The sequence below is a fragment of the Mastigoproctus giganteus genome, chromosome 7, assembly GCF_048544385.1.
Source record: "Mastigoproctus giganteus isolate SK-2022 chromosome 7, ASM4854438v1, whole genome shotgun sequence".
NCBI classification, from domain to species: domain Eukaryota; kingdom Metazoa; phylum Arthropoda; class Arachnida; order Uropygi; family Thelyphonidae; genus Mastigoproctus; species Mastigoproctus giganteus.
Window position 1 is genome coordinate 163667224 of NC_143581.1, and position 25920 is coordinate 163693143.

The 25920-nt window shown below is 37.5% G+C and overlaps 1 protein-coding gene across 1 annotated transcript in view; it reads left to right on the forward strand.

Annotated features, from left to right (window-relative positions):
• Positions 1 to 5597: 5597 nt before the first annotated feature.
• Positions 5598 to 25920, forward strand: part of LOC150083308 (uncharacterized) — a 67613-nt gene continuing 47290 nt past the window's right edge. The window contains exon 1 of the mRNA XM_090377964.1: positions 5598 to 6445. Coding sequence (XP_090234090.1) covers positions 6151 to 6445 — 295 coding nt within the window. The 5' untranslated portion in view covers positions 5598 to 6150. The remainder of the gene's footprint in view (positions 6446 to 25920) is intronic.

Below are 25920 nucleotides of genomic sequence, written 5' to 3' on the forward strand. Positions count from 1 at the left end.
CAGTGTAGTGCCATATTCGCTTCGGACCCCAGCCTGATCTACTCAGTCCTCAGAGTCAGTGTCCCAAGGTTACGGATCTGTCTTGCTAACTTCTCTTACCTACATTATTCTATCGAGTTGAGGCTGTTCACCTTGGAGACCTTCTGCGGATATTGGTACGGTCCGACACGAAAATTGCACTCTCTGCCTCGTATTTTCAAGGGCGCTCCAGACTCCACTACAGGCGCAGTGTTTTACGAGGATAGCATAATTCATAATTCATACATGTAAATTAGCTGTATGTGAAGAACGTTGCTTTTGTTTTTTATGAAAACCCCAAACACGAAAGGTATTGGAACTTGCAATACCGTAGATTGAAGGCTGAGAAGACAAAAGAAACTTGTTGAGATCAGACTTGAGTTTCTGTAAATTGTAAATTTTCAAGAAATACATGTGAAGGAAGGTTGAAAACCTTCCTTATTCCTTATCTCTTCAACTTCTATTCCAGAAAACAGGGGTTAAAGAGAAACGAGGCATCTGTGTGTTCGATAAATGAGGATGAAGGAAAGTTAGTTCTGTGAGTTTGAATTTGGACAGTAAATGGATGCTGACTAGTTGCTGCACGTATTCAGACTGATTTGGAAGAAAGTAGGGCTATCACAGATGCCAAGTCGGAAGAACAGTGCCCATATAAGTATCTGCATAAAGGGATGGAGCAGAAACAGAACGTCTATAAGACAAAGATGGAGAGACTTGGTAAGAGATGGATCATTAATTAACCTGACTGTCCTTTTTTTGAATGGATCCAGAAACCTGGAAGAGATTACTAAGGGCATCGTCACAGATGTGGGAACAATATTCCGTGGTATTAGTATTAGTAACGGCCGTATGGTGCAAGAAAGCCTATGGCTTATGCTGCACCAGCCAAAAAAAAAAAAAAAAAAAATCCGAACAAAACAATGATAAAAACAAAAATTAAATAAATAAATAAATAATAATAATTAATAAATAAATAAAAATAATAAAATGAAATTAAAAATTAAATAAAAAGGAAATTAATCCTATCATCCTATGCGCTTCCCTTACCCGGAAGTACTATCCAGATGGCCTTTGAATTTCCCCAAACTGTCGGCCTCTACCACCCATGAAGGCAACTTATTCCAGTAATTTATAACTCGCTGGCTAAAATAAAACTTCCTGCAGTCCAATCTAAACATTTCCCCGCGTAACTTGAATTTATGTCCCCTAGTTCTAGCATCATTTATAATCTTGAAAATTTTGTCCTCATTCAGTTTACTGATGCCTCTCAGAGCCTTAAACACCTCAATCAAATCTCCTCTAAGGTGTCTAGTTTCCAAACTCTGCAACCCACATATTCGAAGTCTTTCTTCATAAGGACGCCCTTTTGCCGATCTCACCAGGCGAGTTACCCTTCTTTGCACCCTTTCAAGAAGCTCGATGTCTTTCTTTAGGTGCGGTCTCCATACTTGAACACAGTATTCCAAGTGTGGTCTAACATAGGCCTTATATAATGGGATTATCACGTCCCTATCTCTACTTGCAAAAGTTCGATAGATCATCGATAGGACACCATGGGCCTTCCTTGCAACCTGTTTACAATGCTCAGAGAATTTCTTGTCTGACCGTATCGTAACACCCAAGTCCCTTTCCTCCAGTACTGGGTTTAGTTGAACTCCACCAAGTGAATAAGTTTTTTTTGGGATTACTGTTTCCCAGGTGTAATACCTTACACTTTGTTGGATTAAAGCACAGCTGCCATTTTTCTGACCATTCTTGAAGTCTATCTAGGTCTCTCTGAAGAAGCTCAGCTTGACAGTGATCATTAACTACTCTACCAATTTTAACATCATCTGCAAATTTAGACATCACGCCCTCTATCCCTTCATCAATGTCGTTTATGAAAATTAAAAACAACAGTGGTCCTAATACTGATCCTTGGGGAACCCCACTTCTTACATCAACCCAATCTGAGGAATAGCCATTTATCACAACCCTCTGCCTCCTGCCCTGAAGCCATCCTTCTATCCATCTAAGGATTTTCCCAGTGATTCCAACCTGTTCCAGCTTATAAAGCAACCGCTCATGTGGGAATGAGTCAAAAGCTTTGCTGAAATCTAAATAAACAATGTCGAAATTATTCCCTAAATCCAGCTCGTGAGTGACCCTTTCGAAATAGCGAACCAGATTTGTTAAACATGATTTTCCCTTTACAAAACCATGCTGAGTATCCTTGAGAATTTCAATTCGATCCAAATGATCCTGAATTCCACCCTTGATCAATGCCTCCATGATTTTCCCTACTACTGAAGTCAGACTGACAGGTCGATAATTTCCCACTTCACTTTTAGAACCACCCTTATGTATGGGAGATACATTTGCACATTGGTAGGGCAGATCTGTGATTTGTACAGTGTGAGTAGTTGCTTAGAAGAAAAGTAACGCTGACAGCGAAAGAGAAATCCCAGTTTTTTTAGATGCAGAGGAAGCAATATTTGTGATGTGCTTATGTCAAGAGAAATTAATAGTCAGGGTAATCCCCATTAGAGATATGTGATCTTGTCTAGAAATCAGAGTATCATCGAAGATAAGCATAGGAGTAGAAGAATTCTCTTTGCGAGATATAAGATAGAACTGAGTTTTAGAAGGATTGAAATTAACTAAATTATCTTTGTCCTATCGGAGAATTATCTTGAGATCAGCATTTAAGGAATTTATGGTGGATATTTGAGAAGTTGAAGCGGATTGTGCAGATCAATGTTTCTCAAACTGGAAGATGCTATCATAAGCAGAACTATGGATGGGCTTTCTAGTCAATGAAAGAAGGTTATTAATATACAACAGGAAAGGAAAGAGAGAAAGAACCTTGAGGAACACCAGCATTAATGGAGGAGTTAGAAGACAGAAAGTCATCTACCATTGCCTGCAGAGAGCAATCAGTGAGAAAACTGGATACCAATTGCAAAAAAAAGAAAAAAAATGCGTCTTATGGACTGCGGTCAGCAGTCCATAAGATGAGAGCTTGTTTAGAAGACCTTTGTGCCAAACTCCATCAAAAGCTTTAGGAATGTCAAGCGGTATTGCTTGAGTTTCATCAAACTTTTCCATTGAATTTGTGTACAGGTGGCTAACAGAAGCTAATACTGTATATATCATCAGTGGATGGGCATTGATGGAATCCGTACTGGCGATCATTGATTACATGGAAAGTTTCGAAATAGTTTAATAGTTGATGGATTTCTTCAGCGATAATTGAATGGAAGAGACTTATCATCCTTTTTTTCCAGCTGGATATAAGCAAATTTACAAGAAGGAAAAAACACCTGTGAAATAAGAAAGCCTAAATGGGCAACAAAGAACAGGAGCAAGCTCAGAGCACACGTTTGGAAAACAAGTGGAGAAATGCCATCAGGACCGGAGCTTTCTTGGTTTCAGGAACCGAGACCACGTATGTTTGTGAAATGAATGAAGAATTTTTGAGAGGTTTAGATCCTTTCGCAGTTAACTTTGTTCTATTAAGCTGACTATTCATGACACATTCAGTGGATAAAGTAAAGTTAGAAAGGGGGGGATATGCTGTATAAAGAAGCGAAATTTTTGGATATGGCGTACACACGGCAAAAATATATCCAGAACCATGACATGACCTGAATAGTCTCTCGCATACACAGTACTCAGACTCCCTCCAGTTATTAGCTGGTGGAGAACAGGCAGCGAGAAGGTTGCTTTGTTACAAAACAACTTTCGTATCTTGTAACCGCATGAGGTAATTTTTTTGCTATTTTGACCTTTGGATTTTACTAAAATTCGAAGTCGGTGGTACTCATCCGAATTTAGGAAGATTTATTAAGATTTTCCATCATTTCTCCCTAAAGGCTAGATTAATTGGCTTCAAGAAGCAAGATTTTCCCCTGGGTATCCCTACATCTGTCTTTTACCCTTACTCCGATCTTGAACAATCAATTTACAAGAAGCTCTGTGCAGCACAGAAGGTAATAAGAAAGTGCTCCATTATGTCCTTCACCAGAGAACTACTGGGATAGTTTGTGCAGGAGGTCACGGGCTCTCAATCATGAGAGAGCATCAACAAGCAACATGATATTAAAGAAACGCCATTAAGAAAAAAAAAAAAAAAAAAAAAAATAGAAGTCAGTTGAGCAATCACAAAACTCACTTTAATAATACTGTTCACGGCCATTGACTGATGTCAGAGACCACTGTATGCAAATATTCTATTGTTATCAATAATGGCCCATTGTTGGTACACTCCTAGAATTTTAAAAACTACTTTTAATTTCGAAAGTGCTCGAAATACTGAACTCTTCCATTTCCTGTCCTTCATTAAATCTGTCCAAGGAGATCACAGCACTTGATACTAAACATAGGTTAGAGGAAATGAAAGTTTTCTTTAACTTTGATTTAATGTGCCAAAAGCGTGCTTATTTCAGCTATAAATATTCAAAACTGTAACAGAAAATACATTAACAAGCTGGAGTATCGGATATCTTTCAAAGAGGATGTTAAGGGAACTTCTTGTTTGAAGCAGAATTATATTCTTTTAATGAGCATTTATAGCGGTCGTTCAAGTTAAAAAGTTATTTATTACGGGCAAACACGTAATCTGGGTTAGGGTTTTCATGTATAAGAAAGAGAGGAAAGAGTATTCTACATCTTAAAAGTGAAAGCTTTTTACTCTTATTGCTATGAACCATACAAATAGAAACATCTCTAAAATCATGCTATCGTTTATGAGCGCATGCGTGTTTGACTTCGATCATGAAATGTAAATTAACTGCGCTCAAGGTATTGCATAAAAGCCTTCGAGGAAGTATTATTACTTAAACAGTGAGCTCTTCTCACCTATAGTCTAACCTGTAAAACTAATTCTGATTAAGATGCATACACGTACTCTAACTTTCTGCTGGGTTTACCTCACTGCTGTGTAGAAAATTCTCTTATGGTAAAGTAGCTCGACAATCTTTATTTGATGTTTCTTTCGTTGTTATAATGCCTCTGTATTTTATTCGACTGATTATTAACTTTTGTACAGTTTTGCTTATCGACATTTATATCTTTAAGTCAAGTGCTACCACATTTAATATAATTGATGACGAAAACTGTATTAAACTCCTGAAAGAATTTAATACAGTTCAGTATGGCAGAATTTTTTCAATGTTACGTTCCTTATTGCCCGTTAACCAACCCGCTGGATTCCTCCCCTCCTTTCCCCCCTTTTTTGTTCGAGTACATTTTATTTCCTTAATATTATCGCTTCAGGTTCCCAAACACAGTAATAATACGAACCAATCTTATCTTAGCGACCATTCATTTTCTTGTATGAGCAAATGGTTGTTCAAACTGTGCCCATACTGGATAATTTAACGACAAAACAAACAGGTGTGGATTAATTTAATAGGCAGATTGTTGGGAACTTGTTCCAAGAAACAACCTTCCCCAAAACGACGCCAGCGTTCTTCACACATGACGTTAAAGTGACGTTCGTACTTCGGTGGTCTTCGGTTACGTTCGTATACCATATTTGGACATCGACGCTGTTTCGTCGTGAGTAGTGAGAGAGAATTATTCGCAGTACAGCACGAGGTCACAGCAGTACGGTGTGCTCCGGATTGACATCTTAACGGACGAAACGGGTAGAACGGCTAGTGTCGTCGCGATATTTAGCGTGCGGGTGAAGGTTGGCAGCGAGAAGTGAAGAAGGTGGTGTTCGTAGCCGACTGCAGAAGATGATAACAGTGTCGGCTGGCGTCTTCAATGAACGAAAACTTTCATGTTGTGACGTCATTTTGACGTTCATGTCGTCATGACAAACTGCACGTTCCTGTCCTCTGATTGGTAAGACAGACGTTCTGACTTGCCAAATATGGAAGAACTCACTAGATGTCCTTCATTCACTAACAACGAACTATAAAGACGAGTTGTTCACTGAAATGACGTGTTTAAGGTACTGGTACAACATGCAATGCTGTATTCTTACATCTTCAGAATATTACGAGACATTAACCGCCAGGGACGGGAAGTTGGAAAAGAGGTGACATAGTTTTAGGGACCTTGGTCTTCACCACTCCATCCCCCCTGACTTTGGTCACGACCCATATCACTGTGCTGGATGATTATACAGAGAAAGCCAAAAGCATGATTATGGACGGTTTAGGAACGTTATCCCAAGTCTCAACGGACACACAACATTTCAGCATCAGTTTCGACACGTACAGGCCTTCGGTACATGTGTCGACTGTGGGTGCCGATACAGTCGAAACATGTGATGCTGATTCCGAAATGGCTACTGTGGATCGCCCCACCCACACAGGTGATGTCGAAAGAAGGAAAAGAGTGGATGACACTCTGAATACTCCAGTTTCTACTAGCGCTGACGTCACTACTTTTTTCTGTGCAGATACTGCGATATCTGACCCAGTTCCGATTACAGGTAAGTGGGATGACGTTAAATGCCGTTAGCTATAAAGACTTAGTTTTGAATTCAGAAACCGTTGCGGCAATCCTACTGGTAATTCCAGTTTGCTGCTACATAACGAGCTGTTAATTAGGAGGTGTTCCTACGAGACAAAACACGGTTTTAACTATTTATGCCCTCATCTAGTGAAGTTTTATTTATATTAATATTCTGAATATTTGGTTAAATAATAATATACGCCCCTCATCTGTGCCCATCTGAAACAGACTTTCAACTGGTAATGAAGGTCCTAGGAGTTCCGAAAGAATATGTAACTGGTCTCTCCCTTTCTCCTTGTGCGTGCGTGTGTTTGTCTGCGAGAGATGGTATGGGCGGGAGGGGAGAAGTTATAATTTATTTTGGAACCTTTCGTTTTGTGAAGGAAATCGGTGGCATATATGGGGGAAGAAATCTTTTGAACAGATTTCGGAGAATTGCCAGAGCTTCAATTAGATCTCACCTGCTTAAATTACTTTAACTTAGCGAGCCACATAGACCTTGCAACGTGACACTTTGTTACTAAGTTCGCAAGTTTCTTTAGGTGCTGTTGAAAACTACCAAAGATGCCAACTTAGGGTGACATTTGGAAGGTCGTGCATTTCGGGTTGAAAAAGAAAAGAAAAGCAACGAAACCACAAAAGACTGTCTACTATTTAGACAAAGCGAAATACGACATCAACCTGAATAAAATTTAATAATCGTAGCAGCAGGGTGTTGATATCTTCCATTCTTTATTTTGAAGAAAGTTTGTTACGTCACCTTTGCTGAAAGTCGCGAAGTTTCATTTTCATCCCAACCCATACACGCGAACACTCGCCTGCATTTCTACAATTTCCCTTTATTTAGGCCTCATTCGACCCCTTAGTTGTATTCTATTTCAGAGCCGTAATAACTAGATATGTATGGACAAATAAAATATTTTCGCCCCTTAAATAAATATTAAATGAATAAGATCATTAAACACCTTTTTATCAAGTGAGCGTATTGCTGAACCAGCAACCAGTTTGCTTACAAGGAACAACTGTTACCTGTATATAAATAAATACATTAATAATTTATAACTTCAGGTTTAAGCAGAAAGAAGATATAACTCAGATGGCAAACTAGTAATTAATCATTTTGTGATAATACCATACATGTTTTATTTATTTTGATTTAGCGACTAAATAAATAATGAAATACTCCAAAATTCGTGTAGCCTCGTTAATTTTTTTGACATATAAAATACAAACAAGTAATAATAAATAACTTTTAATTCTTTGTTTTTTGCCCTGGTTTTGATGCGCCTGGGACGAGTGTCCCGCTTGTGCCTCGCCCTGGTTATGACCTTGTTTTACGTCCCGTCAAATGGAATCTGAAAGGTTCACTCGAATCAAGTATTCTGCTCTTTATATATAAAATAAAAATTCGTTGGTGGTTATAAAATTTTTAAATAATTTCAGGAGCGCGCTTGACATTTAATATAGTATTTACAGTTTTAAATAAATATTAAAAAACTTATATTTTATTAAATATGAGTGTAATCAGTGGCAGACTGGATTTTATGATATCGAGTTTTTGTATTGTAGTAGTAATAACGGCAAATAATGCAAGAAAGCAAGCTTATATAGCATCAGCCAACAACAAAAAAAAAAATAAAATAAAATAATAAATAAATAATATAACCTCTACACAGTTCACCCATCCATACTCTCCAAGAATTTGTCTAATTCTTCCTTGAATTTATTCAAACCATCCACTTCCACAAGAACAGATGGACGCCTGTTCCAACAATCAACCATCCGCTGGCTGAAGGCAACACATCTATCCTGCAACTATCCTTACTCAACTTAAATTTATGCCCCCTCATGTGTGTAGTCTCAGCAAGTGGAAGAATGCCATTAACATTCAGCTTACCCAGTCCATTCAAAGCTTTAAACGCCTCTACCAGATCCCCACCCACAGGTGCCTAGTCTCGAGACTGCAATCTATGCGGAGCAATATGGCCTTAGTTGCTAATGCTCCTAAAAACCAAATAACAACAACTGCAATCTACAGAACTGAAGCCTTTCTAGGTAAGAGCACCCTTTTGTTCCCTTCACCAATCGGGTTGCCCTTCCAGTAGATATACATCCTTCCTAAAATGAGGCCTCCAGACCTGTATACAGTACCCAAGATGTGGTCTTATACAAAGAGATAGTCACCTCCTTATCCATGCTAGCAAAGTTTCTGTTGTTGTTGTTATTTGGTTTTTAGGAGCATTAGCAACTAAGGCCATATTGCTCCGGGATATGCGGTGGTCATTCCCTGACCTTTCCGCATCCTCTATATTTGGTGGTGACGGGCTCGAACCCCGGTCTAATCAAGAAGCGTGTGCTACGCACTGCTGCTCCTTCCCACCTGGCTACGGAGGCGCCTCCAAAGTTTCTGTATATCATTGACAGAACCTCATGAGCTGTCCTGGCAACATGTCCGGAAGCCTCACTTTAGGAAGGATGTAGCGATATACATTTAATCATATATGAAAACTATTTTTTTTTTTTTTTTTTTTTGCCAATGATTTGTGCTTGTTATCAATATTTGAGGGTTCTGTCATTATTGTCCAACAGTATTCTGCGAATACCATTAATTCCACCTCCTTTATACAAAATGTCGAAATATATTGATAAAATCTTTTTCCTTATTCGTCACTGATGTCCTGAAAAAAAAGTTTCTAAAATGGAAATGCAAAAATTGCATTTTTAATAATTCGTGCATTATATTTCTTATAGGCTTCCAAGACCTCTTCAACTTATTGTTCATAGAATGCAGCTTTATTAGTTCACTGATTTTTTTTTTTAGGGGTTTCTAGTATCAGAAGGATTAGCAATTTGAAATCCGCTTATAAATTACATAATTTTTTTTTTTAGTAAAACAGCGTTTTTGCCATAAACGACTGTAATATTCATCAGTAGGGATTATGGAAACATTGCTTTTCAAATAATTTTTTAAATATCGAAATTAAACCTTACAAAAGAAAAATATGAAAACTGAAGATCATGCAGTTCATAAAGGCCTAAGTGTTGATACTTGATTTCGAAGAGATTTATTATGCAGTCTTCCATTATTAAACAGTATCACAAAGTAAATATAAAGCCAGCTTAAGAAATAGTTTCCAGTCTGCTAAATCATGTGACCACAGTCGGTATTACATATGTGCAATCGATGTGACTGCACCGGGTATTGTGCAAATTTGAACTTCGTATGAATTTACTTTTACTAAAACATGAACCTGACTGAAATAATTTCCAACCTACACTGAAAAAATCAAAAGTATGATCGACTAAGCACCTGCACTAAATTCTCTAAAATTATGGAATAAAATTCTCACTGTCCTTCGCTCAGAGTCAGTAATATATCTCCTGTCACTCCCCCTTAACATTTATTTTAAGAACAATTATTTTTAGACGTAAATTGCAAAGAAAGAAATATGAGCGAAAAAAGAAATAAATATAAAAATATTTCAAATACGTAGCATATAGTTTCATTTAACCAGTATTTGCGTAATTGATAAATTTAGTAGCAAGTTTAGGGGGAGGCAAAGAGTCGCATTTTGTAAATCTGAATAGCTGCTATTTTCTAGATACGCAGCGGTTTCTCATTTCTTAAAAAAAGTAAATAATTTTTTTAGTGGTTTTTCAAAACCAGTTAGCAAATGTTCGGAATACCTCATTCGTCAGTTTGTAAGCGAGCGAGATCGAATGGGGTTGGGAAGGGGTATTTAAAAAGGCTGCTCTGGGTCTAGTGCCAGCTGTGTGGGTAACGTATGGTTTCAGGAAACTCACGCTGCCAATCACACATTCCGGTCTTATACGAAAGAGAAATTGATATACTATTAGGATCTGTGCCATCAGTTCTTCCCCTTTTATTTATTTATTTTTTCTTACTGACAATCCGTGGCCTACACTAAATGTCAATCAAGATGACCGACCGAAGAAATACGTTATTGAAAGTAACATTGTTTTTAATAAGAGCTATTTTTGAATCTGCCGGCCTTTACTGGATGAAAAACTCTGGGAGGGAAGAAAGCAGGTGGGGTGCAACCCTCATCCAAGACTAATCTGGCCATAAAGCGAAGAAAAAGTAAAACTGATGTCTTAGAAAAAGAAAATGTATCTGAATAAATAGGCGTTTGGTAACTATCAAAATTTGGTTTTCTTTTGTGGTTATTTCCTTTGGCAGCTACCATTTGGAGTGTCTACGTGCTCAATTCATTTTGTCCCCTAAGTCATCATTTTATTATAAATTAGCTCTTCTTTTAACTCAGTGAGTATTTCCTTTTTTTCTCTTAATCAGTTTTGTGTATCCAGCAGCCGGTCTCAGGAAATTAACCTCAGCTGCCCTTACTTTGATCACCTGCTTTGTGTCCCTGCCTCGCAGTCATACTGTAGATGTCTGTATTGCCAGAAGCTGTTCTTATGCATCTTCTCTTTGAGTTAAAATTATAAAATATTTAGGATGTCTTGTCTTCTATAAATTATACGTTGCTTTCTTACACTCCTTTCTATAAATTGTAAGTTGAGTCACTTAAAGGTGTTTTATTGTTAAATTTTTTAATGGCCATGTTATAAGGATTTCTGCGTTTTCCATTCTTCCACCATGTTATTTATACAGATAAATATATTAGACAGAAAGACTGCGGCTTTGCCATACTCCTGAATTTATCTATATGAGGATGATAATCCAGTTGGGATTTTCATGGCCCACTGTTCCCTGCGTATATACCTTTTGAGTATTAAAGCAAAGATTCGATAGTTTGATAAATTACAAGAAATAAAGATCGGATTTCAAATCGAAAAGTTTCAGTTGCAATTTCTGAATTTTAAAAATCGGTGTTTTTAAAAACCCGATATTCAGAAATGGGTATTTAATATTCAACTGAATGAGCAAAGAATGAAGAACAATTTGAAGAAATGAAACTTGCGAAGTCTCGCTATCATTTTTGTTTAAAAATGTTTAGAGACATAACAAGTATGTATTTATTTATTTTCGTTTCTTATAGTAGATTTTAAAAATTTTACGTTTTTGTTGCCATTTTACTAGGATCAACAACTGGTGAGCCAATTTGTTTCGTGAGGGGGGGAATTTAACCAGATGTACCTGAGTTAAACAGACATGTGACTTCTTAAAGGGAATTTTGTTAAATATGATGTCTCTCTTTGCTTGAAACGCAGACTGCAGTACCCCATTTTGTATATCTTGTATTGGTGTCGTATTTAATTCTTTGTTTTATGGTAATGCCAAACATGAAAAGTTGTTGAATCTATACACCTAATTCTGTGTCCTCGCTGCCAGCACTGTTGGTAGAATTTCCTCCATCGCCACACTGAGTGGAAAAGACCTGAGGTTGAATCCCGTCGATGACGTGAGAAATTGTTACGGGCCTTTTTCACAACGTGGCTGGTTTAGTTGGTCTCAGGCGAGGGTAGCACGGTTTTCTCTTCCGGAAACTCGGATTTTGCACCTAGCAAGCAGGCATATCGACCCAGGAACGCACGCAATTTGCAGACATATATATACACGCCCCAATATGGCCTAAAACCCCTACAACAAACAGACTAGTGCTGGAGATAGGGTTCCTCGTTGGGAAGACAGAATAAATTTGTTATGGTAAAAGAAGATTACTCTAAAGAATGCAAGTCGAGAGAGACCAAAGAAGAGAGAGTTGAACTGTGAATGTATGCATGGCAGATGTTCGCAGCAGTTTTTTAATCTATTTATAATAAAAAAAACAAAAAAAAAAACTGAGGTTTAAAGATGCATCAGGATCAAGGATGCATCGAGATTAACTATTTCCAAAAGGAATGTTCCTAAAAGACTAATCCAGTAAAGTGAAAATATATAGTAGGAGAAAGATAATGTTACATAACCTTTTGTTTTACAAACCGTATTTATGAATACGTACTGTATATACACTATCTTCCGACATGTATTGGGACACGTTATCCCTGGGAAGTTATGATTAATTTCAGAGGTTATAAGGCAGATGGAGGAGGAGAAATCTTGTCTTTGGCATCCCAAAAAAGTGAGTATTAGAATTTGGTGTTAAAGCGGGCCAATGGATAGTATTACTTCCTATACCCCACCTCCAAAACGGCACTACGCCGAAATCTTATCTATACCCTTTCAATAATTTCGCTTTATATATACTTTAGAATTAAGTACAAGATATAATTCCGTGTTCTTAACTTTAGTTCTGCCTTATGATCACCTAGCTATATCGAAAACCGTAGGTTGGAGAATTCCAGCACGTGATCTCAGAAGGTTGACATCCCTGTTTTCCAAAATAAACAGGCTCACCATTTTCAAGGTTCACCTTAAGAATGTTGTTTAAGTATTCTTGAGAAATTTCAAGTAGACTTTGACCTGTGGTCAACGGAGTGTAACGACAAGTGGATACACTACAGCAGTGTTTCCCAAATGGTGTTCCGCGGAACGCTGGGGTTCAGTGAAGTGAAAGTGTGGGTTCCGCCAAAAAAGTTAATTTTATAAATGATTAAAATTTGTAATTAGTAATAGTATTAAAAGTATTATTACTTTTGATCCATACTTATTCTGACTTATTTTCTGGTTCCTTATATTATCTACGCATACCATTGGGGTTCCTTAATTTTTTAGAGATTATGAAAGGATTTCGTGGCCAAATTAAATTGGGAAACACTGCAATATAGAAAACTAAACGACTATAATTGAAGTTCGTGTGGTATTTTTAAGCCATTCGTGTGAAGTATTTGCGGATATTGCAATGACAGCTCAGGCTTATTATAAGTGACTATTTTCTTATTTTGAAGAATTCAAAGCGGACTTCGGATCATTGGTGCTTTACGTGGTGGACGTTTTTCATTAAAATCCCTTGGCAGTTATACTCGATATTAAAAGTTTCTATTTTTTAACCAGGTGTTTCTTTCATTTAGTGTCCCAGTAAACAGATGTATAGAAACTTAAGCCTAAAATATAAACTACAATACATAAAAGGCCTAAAGTATAAAACTGAACATAATATAATTAATTAATTACAGACATTACAAAATATAGAGATTAAAATTAGAAACTAAGAACCAACTGAACCATTATTTTTCCACACAATTTCATTTTACGAACTGCAATAAAAGATCAGCTATACGGCAGCCATCCATCTGATCTGTCCTCCTTCGCCCACCAACCGCCATTAAAGTATCGGTTACTTGAAGTATTTATATCGTCATATTTACAAGCCATCCATCTGTTATGGTATCCAAAAAAGTTCAGAAAGTCGGTGAAACTTAAAACAAAAACTGGATATTTGTAGAACCCTAGGAAACGGTGAAAATCCAATGTACTCATGAAGGAGTATGATCTTTGCATTTCAATAATTGGCGATTTAAAACCACAATCGGTGATTAGTTTTCAAGAAATATGAAAATATTCATTTGAAATTAAGCCAACGGAAATAAAGTATAATGTAAACAATGGTGTGACTAAGGAATTTAACTTTAAATTTAGGTATATAGGGTAGGGATTATAATAATAACATCAACCCTATTATTGAACGATCATTATTCTTATAATTAATATAACCATCAGTGCGATTAGCGCTCATCCAACTTGTAACTATGTAAATGGCACTCTCCAATCGTCCATAAATTCCAAATAATTGGACTTCTATTGTTAATTCCGTTTTTTCCAGTTTCTAGGACAGGGGTCGGCAAGAGCCATTTTTGATCTAATTAAAAAAAAAAGAATCAGAAGAGCCGTGCCTCAGCTCAAGAGGGGAGGGGGGAGTTTTTTAAGAAATGGAATAGTGGGAAGATGTTTTATTAAAAAAATATATATATTCTGAAATATTTATTAATACTGAAAACACGTAAAAAATATCCAATAGGTACGAATTAATGTAACTTTTGCTGCAGAACTTCTTGACTGAGCGAGTCTCTCAATATCAGGCGAGTATGCCTTAATTTTTACCTTTAAACATGCTGAGAGACTCGCATTGTTCAGAGGGTTTCTTGATTTATTTTTAATATAGTTCATGTTCAAAAATGTTTGCCCGCATAAATTCGTCGAATCAAAAACTGAGAGAAGTCCAAACGCAAATATTTTCAAATTTATATACGTGTCCGGTAATCTACTCCACGCATCGAAAACAATTTGGTCTTTCTTTTTCAACTCATCTATCACCATCCATTTGTGTAGAATTTCAAGGCAGCTTTTTACCCCTCCAAATCCCCACTTTCAGTTTTAGGGCATTTTAGTCGTGCACTCTACATGTCCTGGATTTTTTTCCATTTCAAATTGTGCTTCACGTGGGCTAAAAGGTAGAGCCGCAGGTTGTCGACCCCTGTTCTAGGAGAATAAAATCATTCAACTCTCGCATGAGACTGACTAACTCAATCCATAAAAGTTCCTCGAGTCATTGAAAGGAATTCGAACTCGGGATTTTCCACCAGGCCGTAGACCAGATGGGGGTCTGTATACCTTAATTAAACCCTCGCGTTGGTTACAATCACTGGCCTCTCCCATCGCATAGAAAAGGCCTGGGCTCGAAGGCTTACCGACGCAGGAATTTTTATAATTTTCACATGGTGGCCTAGTTAGTCGATTTCTGACGAGCTTAGTGTGCGTTTTATTTATTTATTTATTTATTATTATTTTATTATTTTTTTTCCTGCCCAGTTAGGCGTCTTACAGCACAACACCGATTGTGAACGTATGGTCTGAGAACCGATCGGCTGCAATCCAACCCTACATCTTTGGGATTAACTTGAATGAAGAAATTGGGAAAATCCTAGAGGGCTCTCTTTAGTGCTGTACTGCTCACTTTTGTTCTGCACTCCTCACGAAGGAGGAGTGCAGCACATTTAATTTTGAGTAAATATGATTTATTCCTAAATACAAGTGACTTATGACTTACTCGGCTACGTCAAGTGGCTTGACGTAGCCGAGTGGTCAGGAGCGAGTGTACATAGTATGCGTTCCTTGAGTGGATCGGGGTTCAAGCCCGTGATTACTAAATACGATGAATATTTGTATTGACGATTTATTGTAAACTCTACTGACTTGGTTGTCGTCCCGGAGTATAAACAGAATGTTTATTTATTTTAGTAGGACAATATACATTATAATAAGACCAAGCTGCAACTGTAAGACTAGATGAATGTAGATATTTCACATATGACAAGAATTGCTTTCAAATGCTAATGTTTGGCCAGCCGAGTATATTGGTTTCAATGTTCTGCGCTTTATTAAACGATTTATTTTCTTTAAGTTCTGTTGGTGGTACGAGTATATTACTGGCAATCCACTTTGAGGAGAATAATCATGTATTATTATTAACATCCTTTTATTTTCGCATCAGTGGGCACCTCCGGAACAGCCTGGTTCAGCTAGAAGGGTGTACATTATGCAAATTCCAGTTGATTGCATTGATTGGAATTACAAAAAAAAAAAAAAAAAAAAAAAAAACGAAAAAACACGTCCAGGGAAATCCTTCCACATAATGATTATTGTTCATGTACCTGATCACGCACCAAATTTATTTATTTTTTAAAATTTTCTCTTCCAAAGTTATGGACAAGTATAGAAACGCAGTCCTTTGATACATGATCAGGTGTAGTCCCCTGATGAAATACCTGATCATGTATCAACTTTTATTTTGCTGATATCAGATTTATTTGCCCTTTTTCCTTTTTGATCTATAGCCAGATTTACTCACCCTTATCTGATACTAGCTACTGTTCCTTTTAATTAATTATTCTTTTCTTTCAGCTTTAGGCAATCTGTGTAACCTACATTTCCATCATTATATTTATTAAAAATATTATAAATGTGTGCATTTACATTCTTTGCTGCTACTTTGGTGTATTTGCCATATCCTATTTATTTATTTTTATCTCCTCACCTTTCCTGGTTTTAACTCATTATTATCGTTATATATATATGGCTGTTGAAAACAATACTGTTCATCAATTGAAACCGAGGTCCGTGTGCGAGATCACATTTTCAATATTACCTTATCATGGATGGTTATATCGATTTTCTTTGGGTATTGGTTGAGAGAATATCAGACAAGCCATCTCGTGAATGCAACAAGTTCATATAAAGATATACATGATTAAGAGTATGTGGTAATAAGTATAAAATGAGTAAGTCTGAGGGAAAATTAAACTGTGCATCATTCATTGAGTCTCTCATGTATCAATGACCTTTCGTCAATTGGAATTGCAATGCATAGTTTTTCTTACTCTCATTTTGTAGTTTGACCAGCCATGACCTGCACAAACACTTCTAGATTGCTTTCATCCAACGCAGTTCATTGCATGCCTATTTCCAGGTGAGGTAAACTTAATTTCAGTTTTTCAAAAATTGATCCTGTCTTATCTACTGCAGAAAGAAATCTTTCATCTGTGCTCATCTTTAATAACCCCAGATGTCTAGACAGAAAGCATTTTTTAAACTTGGATTAAACTAAACTTTTAACCTTTTTGGCATGAACGTACTAGTCAACCTCGCGTATCAGTTGACTTTCCATTAACTGTTAATTCCTTCCGTAGTTTTCTGACGACAGTACTTTGCACAGCCATAACTATTGCTTCCTTTTCATTCAAATAATTTTTCTTCCTCCCAAAGTTTCTGCTTTCTGATCTGTTTTAGCTCAACTCATATGAAATCCTCTCTACTTTGGTATGTTTTTTTTTTTTTTTTTTTTATGAAAACCCAACGAAGTATCAGCACCTATAGTACTTAGTACCGTATTTGAGTTGGTGGTTGCGAAGATAGGTGTGATATGTGATACAGGACCAAGGTATGTCTACCAAGGGCAAAGGTTGATGACGTTAGAGCAAATATCATCTTTTAAGGACACAAAAGGTGATATTGTGAAAAGACACGATAGGAGGGAGTATATGATAAGAGCCTTGTGGATCAATTCGAGATTGTTCAAGACTCAAGGGGAAGAATTTTTCGCAGCTTGGTCTGCGCTTGTTAACAGGGGAAACTGCTTCTACAGAGATGGGATACACTTAAATAGAAAGGGTGCGAGAATATTTGCTGATGTTATCAAGGCAGTGTTAGGTGGGTCAGAAAACTGCTAGCTTGGGGAGGGATACACGGGCTAATAGATTAGCAGTAGCCGCTGGCAGAGGTGAAAGTGATTCTTGCACTGCTTCTATTAGAATGAGCAGCAGCCTGGAAAACAAGGCATAGGGATTTCCAGGACTGTTGGGAGTCATAGTGGAACAAGTAAATACATGGGGTGTGTGTTAGGGTAACCAAGAGTAGAAACAGGTGCATATACTTGCACCTGTTCATAAATAGAAACAGGTGCATATACTTGCACCTGTTCATAAACACAAACAGGTACATATACTTGAATGTATATATACTTGCGTGTACACCAATGCTAGGATTTTGGTAAATAAATTTTATGAATTTGAGGTGTTGGTCAAAACATCAAAGGCGGATATTGTTGGGATAGCAAAGACGTGGTGTCACACAGACATAAGCAGTGCAGAATTGGAATTTGGGGAGTACGATGTGTACAGGAAGGATGGACAAGAATTGGAACTTGGGGAGTACGATGTGTACAGGAAGGATAGACAGGACAAGAAGGGAGGAGGGATTATGCTGTTAGTTAAGAAACACATAAAATCCAAGGAAGTACAGTCAGTCGACATGGCTGGACAGTGCAGTGTCAGTTTGGTGTGACATAAGCACTGGGAAATCAAAATTGAGAGTAGGAGTGTGTTATAGGCCTAATGACTTTGATGATTATAATAAACAAATGTACAGGGATATAGCGTGGGCCAGTAAATTATAATGGGGGGGGGGGTTATTTTCCGAGATATTGCCTGGAATTTGTGGGTTGGTCACTTACACACTAGCAAGGCTTTTGTGGATTTATTGGATGATTGTTTTCTGCATGAGCATGTTCGGGAGATAACTAGAAGGAGTAATACTCTTGATCTGATTATCAATAGTGATTCTTCAGGCAGATAAAGGAACCACTAGATGGCAATGATCACATTGTTTGTTTGTTATTTGGTTTTTAGGAGCATTAGCAACTAAGGCCATATTGCTCCGGGATATGTGGTGGTCATTCCCTGACCTTTCCGCTTCCTCTGTATTTGGTGGTGACGGGCTCGAACCCCGGTCTAATCAAGAAGCGTGTGCTACGCACTACTGCTCCTTCTCACCTGGCTACGGAGGCGCCTTGATCACATTGTGCTGAAGTGGGATTTACTCAAAGAGGTAACTACCACCAGGGGTAAAGGGAAGGGTTATTTGCTTTCATAAAGGCGACTACGGAGGTCTGAGACAATATTTAAATTCTATGCGGTGGGACCAACTGATGATGTTACCAACTGCAAATTCAAAATGGGAAGCATTCAAAGAATTAATCTTAGAAGCTACTAGTCTTTTCACACCAACTACGAAATATTGTTCAAGGTTTAGACCTAAGTGGATGTCAGATGAACTAATGAGACATATGGCAGAGAAGAAAAAAGCATGGGATACGTATAAATTAATGGCTGGTCTGTAACCAAGTCAGAAAGGACGTTAGGCAGGCGAAGGCAGATTACGAGAAATCTTTCGCAAAGGATACAAAGAAAAACAGCAAATAGTTTACTTATGTAAACTCTAGAGGAAAAGGGATGAATCAGATTGGTCCACTTTATATCGATGGTTCAACTGTTGATGATCCTGCTCAGATAGCTAACAAACTAAATCAGTATTTTTCATCTAAATTCACACATGAGGAGTTATTTAGAGAGGGAAATGCGAGAGGTGAATTAAACTGTGGCGGCGAGCTAAGTGATTTTGTAATAACTGAGAGCAAAGTGGTGAAGAAATTGTTGAAGATAAACACAAGAAAGGCACCTGGGGTGGATAGGATCTATCCAGTTATATTAAAGGAGGCAACAAAAGAAGTAAGCAAACCCTTAGCTATAATTATGAGGGTTTCCTTGGACTCAGGGGAGGTACCCATGGATTGGAGATGTTCAAATGTGACCCCAATTCCCAAAGGAGGATCCAAAGGCTACACAAGTAATTACAGACCTGTTAGTTTAACTTCTGTTCCAGTAAATTAATGGAGGCACTGGTTAAAGAAGCACTGGAGGATCATCTAGACAAGACAAGACTTCAGTTATAGCTCGAACACAGCCTGGTTTGTTAAGGGGAAGTCTTGTCTGACCAATTTGATTGGATACTATGATGTGGTCACAAAGGAACTGGATGCAAAGAATAATTTTGATATCGTATATTTGGATCTTAGAAGGGCTTTTGATACTGTTGCACATGGAAGACTGCTGCACAAATTGGAGCAGTGTGGCATTGGAAGCAAATTGCTGCTATGGATAAAGAGATGGTTGAGTGGGAGAAGACAGAGTGGTAATCAATGGACACTGCTCTTCGTGGACCAATGTTATTAGGGAAGTCCCTCAGGGTTCAGTGTTGGGTCGATTGTTGTTTTCTGTATTCATTAATGATATTGATGATGGTATATCGGGCTTAATGTCCAAGTTTGCAGACGATACGAAGGTCGGCAGGGTTGTTAATGACAGTACGCTGCTGCAACAGGATCTAGAAAAGTTGAGCAGATAGGCTGAGAGGTGGCAAGTGAAATTAAACATTGACAAATGTAAAGTAGTACATATGGGAAGCAGTAACCTCAGAGTAACGTATCAACTCTGTGGTACTCACTGACAGTGGTAGAGAGTGAAAAGGACCTGGGGGTAATTGTGCAGGCGGATACGAATTTTTCTGAGCAGTGCAGACGGTCTGCAAGAGTAGCTCATGGTGTGTTGTCAATGACATACAGGAATTTTTCTAGCAGGATAAGGATGTGATTATCTGAAGCCCTCATTTTAAGAAGGATGTGAAGCTGTTGGAAGGAGTACAGAGAAGGGCAACAAGATTAGTGAATGGAACAAAGGGTTGCTCTTACGAAGAAAGGCTTAAGTTTTGTAAATTACAGTGTCTGGAGACTAGGCACCTGAGAGGTGATCTGATTGAGGTGTATAAAGCCTTGAATGGTTTGAGCATGCTCAATGCTGATGGGATTCTTCCTCTTGCTCAGAATAATCGCCTGAGACTGCATAAATTCAAATTGAGGAAAGACAGTTGTAGGATAGATGTGCGGAAGTTTGCCTTTAACTAGCGTGCAATTGATTGCTGGAACAAACTTCCATATGTTGGGGAAGTTGATAGCTTAAATAAATTCAAGCAGAACTAGACGAATATTTGGAATGAATGGATCAGTGGAATGGGAAGGTTTTTTTTTTTTTTTTTGGCTGATGCTGCAATAAGCTTGCTGTCTTGCATCACATGCCTCTACTTTTGCTAATGTTGCTTCCTTAGGGTGATGTCACCAAATTTCATAATTATACCAAAAACAGAGCAGTCCTGTCCTCCTGCCATATGAAAAATTCGTTCGGTATCTTGCTTTTTTTTTTTTTTTTTTTATTCGTGTTCTGTCACTTAGAACACGTGCTGTAATCAACCAATCCATTCGGTATTCAAATTTACAACCTGCCAAACTAACTTTTCTTTTTCTGGATTAATTCCCTCAGCTTCTCTTCTCTAGAATATCCAGTTGTACGCAATTTTATATTTTATTTCTTCACAATTATAAACCACAAATTTCAGCAAACTTTCGTGTTTTGTATCATCATTAAATGCGCTATGTGCAGTAGAATTGAATACGCTATGTGTATTAGTGCAGTACTCATACACGTGTGGTAAAGTCCTGCGTTCGGTTCCCGTTGCCTGGCCAAGTGCAGAAATACTTTTCTCCAGGATGGGAACAACTTTTATGGGTTTATTCACACCATAGTTGAGTTAGTTAGTTTCGGACAAGGGCTCTCATTTTTTTTTTTTTTTTTCTTTCCTACAAACTCGAGTTTTTCATCCACAAAATAGGCCACCAACCATGGATATGTGTATTTCTTATGCAGGACGGCCCCTAAACGTTAGTTCAACTCCGCTTTATTATTCTGTGATGGTATACAAACCTCTGTAAAAAGGCTAGAAATGAGTGCAGTGCTATGTTTGTTCACTATGGTGTTTGTTGTTTTTGGCTACTTTGCTACTGGGAAGCAACGATCACCAGGAAGGCCTTCTCAGACCAACTAGCCATAGAAAACATGCAGTTACAAGCACTGTCCACTAATACTTCGTTGTCTTAATTTCCTCGGCGCAAGTTCTAAACAAATTAAACCACACCATCGAAATCGTTGCTCAGTACAACTGCTTTTGTTGCAAAATCATAGTAATTTCCCTTCTTATTGCATATCGGTTTTGATTAAATAAGTACAATTAAAACGGCAAAGCTTAGCGTAGTTCGTATGTTATAAGCTAGAGCTTCATGTCATAAATTTAATAACATCATACTGGGAAAAGTTTATTCTTACGAACTTTCGTACCAGCTGTCCATGTAGTGAACAGCACGCTATGGCATATGGTTTTCAAAGCAAGCGGACTTAAACTGAAAATTGGACATCTGTGGCAATTCGGAAAGAATCACCAAAGATGAAACAGACGTTGGCATTCCTTATATGGGAAAAGCTAATCGCTTACAATTTATGGCATAGGACGCGCGATAGTCAATTACGGATAAGGATTAGGAACTCCTAATGTGGTATCGAGAGAACACTCTCACCATTTAAAAGATTCGACAACTAGAATGGAAGTTTTACGAATTTCAACAGCCAAATAGCAGGCGCTTCTGTAGCAAGAGTCATTATCCGAAAGTCACATGTTTGTCGCATGACCGCATAGATGGAAGTAACGCCATAATATGTCGACCAGGCATATCCTCCTGGAAACGTAGGTATCTGCCTAACTGATGTTTTACCAGAAAAGGAATTTTAAAACGTTAAGCGTTAACAGGTTAGATTATTTTCCACATGATATAATTATATAACGTTATTGTTGATTTATAAATCGTGACTTAACCGAAAAGGAAAGCAGACGAACCTGTCATGTCTGAACTAATCGATCAGCATGATATGACCCCTCTTTTGTCGTTATTTGCTCTTACATGTTACCTGCATTTCATCTTTCGCTAAACGGACTATAAAATCTAGTTCTGGTTGGAACAATCGAAGATTGTTCCAATCGAAGATTGTTCCAACCAGATTTCGATACGATTTGTATATTTTGAGTTATTAATTTTTAAAAGTGGAAAAGGTCTTTATACCCACCTCCTACTTTTACAATACGAATCCTGATTATTTTCCACCGCTCAAAGTTTTCACTATGTCGGCTGATATTCGTATATGAAAAAGACAGTTCAGAAATGAAGATGTTAAGTCTAATAAATGTGAAAATGATTGGTCATATTAAGCTGAGCAATTTCTTTCCATCTCGTAAACATAAATGATGATTTGATTAGAAGGCATCTTCCATTCTATCATTTTCTTGCACCTTTCCTGAAAAGACTGTTTATTGGGATGTTAAACATTAATTGCAGCGTTAATTAACTCCAACACACAATTGGAGACGCTCTGAAAGGTACGGCCCTCAAATTTGCATTTCTAAACATAACTTAAGAGGCTAATTACTCAATGTAATAACTAAAACTGGTGATTTTGTTTAGCAATTTATATTCGCTTTCAAACAAAGGTAATGACTGCATATTTTTCTCGATAGAAGTCACGATATTTAAATTAGACGTGTTTCCCTTATCGCTGGCTTAACCAGTGAAACGATCATTTATTCTTGCTTTTGTTCTCTGTTTACCTCGCTGGATTGGATCTATTCATATTCTCTTACTGGGAGACAAGAGGCAGTAAATTTACCAATGAAGATAAAAAGTGAGCAGTATGTGGGTGAACTGCGTAAACAAAATGCAATGCTGGATTTAAGTCTGGGGCCCTGGTGTCCATATGTTTAGAAGCACTAAAATGAGATTATAAGGGGGAGACTGCAGCAATTGCGACATTGCACCACTCTAAAACCGCCTTGTTCCTTGGATATCTATACATATAATCAATCTTTCAGCAACAGGTGTTGCTTCTGTTATAAACCAGCGCCTGTGAAAGAAATTGTTCTTGCTACTCGCGCGTTTGATCTCGAAAACGTGGACCTTTTTGACAACGACGTGGTAGTGAATTAGTGTGGTAACTTGGTGTAAAGAAGAACTTGTACAATTAAGTTGCGAAATTGAATTGTCTAGGGGATAGTTAAAATTCAAATATCTAATAAAGAAAATTACCTATCGCTTGGTGAGCGACTGTGATGTAAAGTGGGGGGGGGAGGGTTCTCCCATTGTGGAAACGAGTTAACAGATTTGGACATTCTCTGTGTGTAGCAAAGCGGAATACCTTATGGGCACGGACCGACTGCCGCGTCTTTCGTTGCCATACTGGTTGGCATAGTAACTGTGAACAGCCAATTTCATAGTATCTTGTTGCCATAGTAATGGAGCAGCGTTTTACCTTTCCTTCTTATGGAAAGAAAGGTAAAACGCTATAAGGTGAAACATCGTTTTGGAAACTTAGTGGGTATTCCATTATGATGCACACGTACATCATAACGGAATACGCATAAAGCTTAATTCGTTTTTGGAAGTTTCCAAACTGACTGACATAGCTTTGGTATCCTATTTTACACTATTGGTATTATTACGAATCTTAACACGATTCTCAACACGTTTCGATTTCTTCTCGTTGTGAATCGAAATTGGAAACTTCTCATCGAAGTTTACAATTTCGATGATTTATCAAATATTTTTTACCGTATTTAGTGGCGTAACGTGGATTCGAATATACGGCGTTACCACGCTGACCACTCAATTTCGCCCAATAAATGTTGAGTCATCGATCCTCTTAGTCGAATATCAGATAAGCACGCTTTGGATCTTTTATACGCCCAAGATTCCATCGGCGTACTCTTCAAGAGACATTTAAATCATATGGGATAGATTATGGAGTACTCGCATTCAATTGTGAACCTTTCATTCTATGCGACTTTCATTCTAAGACAGATTCCCAGTGGGAATCTGTCTTAGAGTTCTCCGAATTATTTTCTTTTATGCTATGAAATACTCGCATGGTCTTATTTTTATTTATATTAATTCGAAGTGTCAGGAAATTAAGATATAAACCGGAACAGTACGAAAGAGTTTAGTTATTTAAATTCTCTGTATCAACCAGATAAAGGGATTTCCAAATCATTTTAGCAATTTTAATTTCCTTGGAAAGATTTGATGTCAATCGGATCTGATTCTCAAAATTCATTATCAAAATTCCTCAATGTATTAATGTAATTATTCTATGATGTACTGAGTCATATTTTCTCTTTTATAAATATGCATTTATTTCATTTCTAGGGCAAATATAACTTAAACATGGCGAAGTTATCACTATCCCATTTTTTTAACTGTCCCAAATTTTGAGTTATAAAACGTCCTTTTGCCTGGTTCCTGCAGTCAATGTGGTTATCCTATTGTAGTATTATATAGGTTTACTTGTTAACTCCTCGAAAGAGATCATGGCTGCAGCAACAGCGTCTTATCTTGCTTCGCGCCGCATACAGACGCAGCAACGTTTAAAGCGGTACGGGCGTGCGGCTATGGCACAGCTCCCACATATCCTTAAACTGGTGGTCAGCAACCTGCGACTTGCGGATCAGTGAGTGACCTACCACCACGAGTTGAATCTACTAATTTAACTCTTTAAAAAACTTAATATTTTAAAAATTTAAATATTGGAAAATAATAAGAATAATATGAAGGTAATACACTAGAGGCTCTTGTGAAAACACCCTAAATGTATTCTTCTTACATGGTTCAAACCGGATTCATTTATTATTCTGTTTATTCTAGCAAATATTTGCTTTCACCCCTTTTACACAGTCGACCTGCTAAAAGGGTGTTAAAAAAAGAGGAAAGAATAGCAATTATTTAAAAAATGCAACTGACAATATTACAAGACGCAGTTATTTACAGTATCTTGCAGAAATAAAGGTTCAACAGTAATTATGTTGCATTAAGATTTGATTACTTGCTTATTACATATTTTTATATTATTTTACTGAACTCGCTTATTAATCATGCATTTATGGAAAAGGCACAACCGTATAAACGAGAATATTCTTTTCCATTGACTTTTTTTCTTTCTAAAGATTAAAAAAAAAACTCCATGCATATCCGAGTGACCTCGCTGATAGTAAGATCCTCACATCGCTTACATAACGTCAGTTAAAAATGAACATAACCGTCTCGAAGTATAAAATTTATTATTATTATATTTTTTAATACGCGACCAGAAATATACCATGTGATGACAGTTCCTTGAACAAACTGGATAACTGCTACTTATCCAAGCATGTCCGAGAGAGTACAAGGTGGCTCTAATATCCTTGATGTGGAGCCTAAATGTATCAAAAATTTGGCAGTGGGTAACCCAACAGTATGCAGTGACCATAAATGGGTTGTGTCTGTTGTGTCTAAA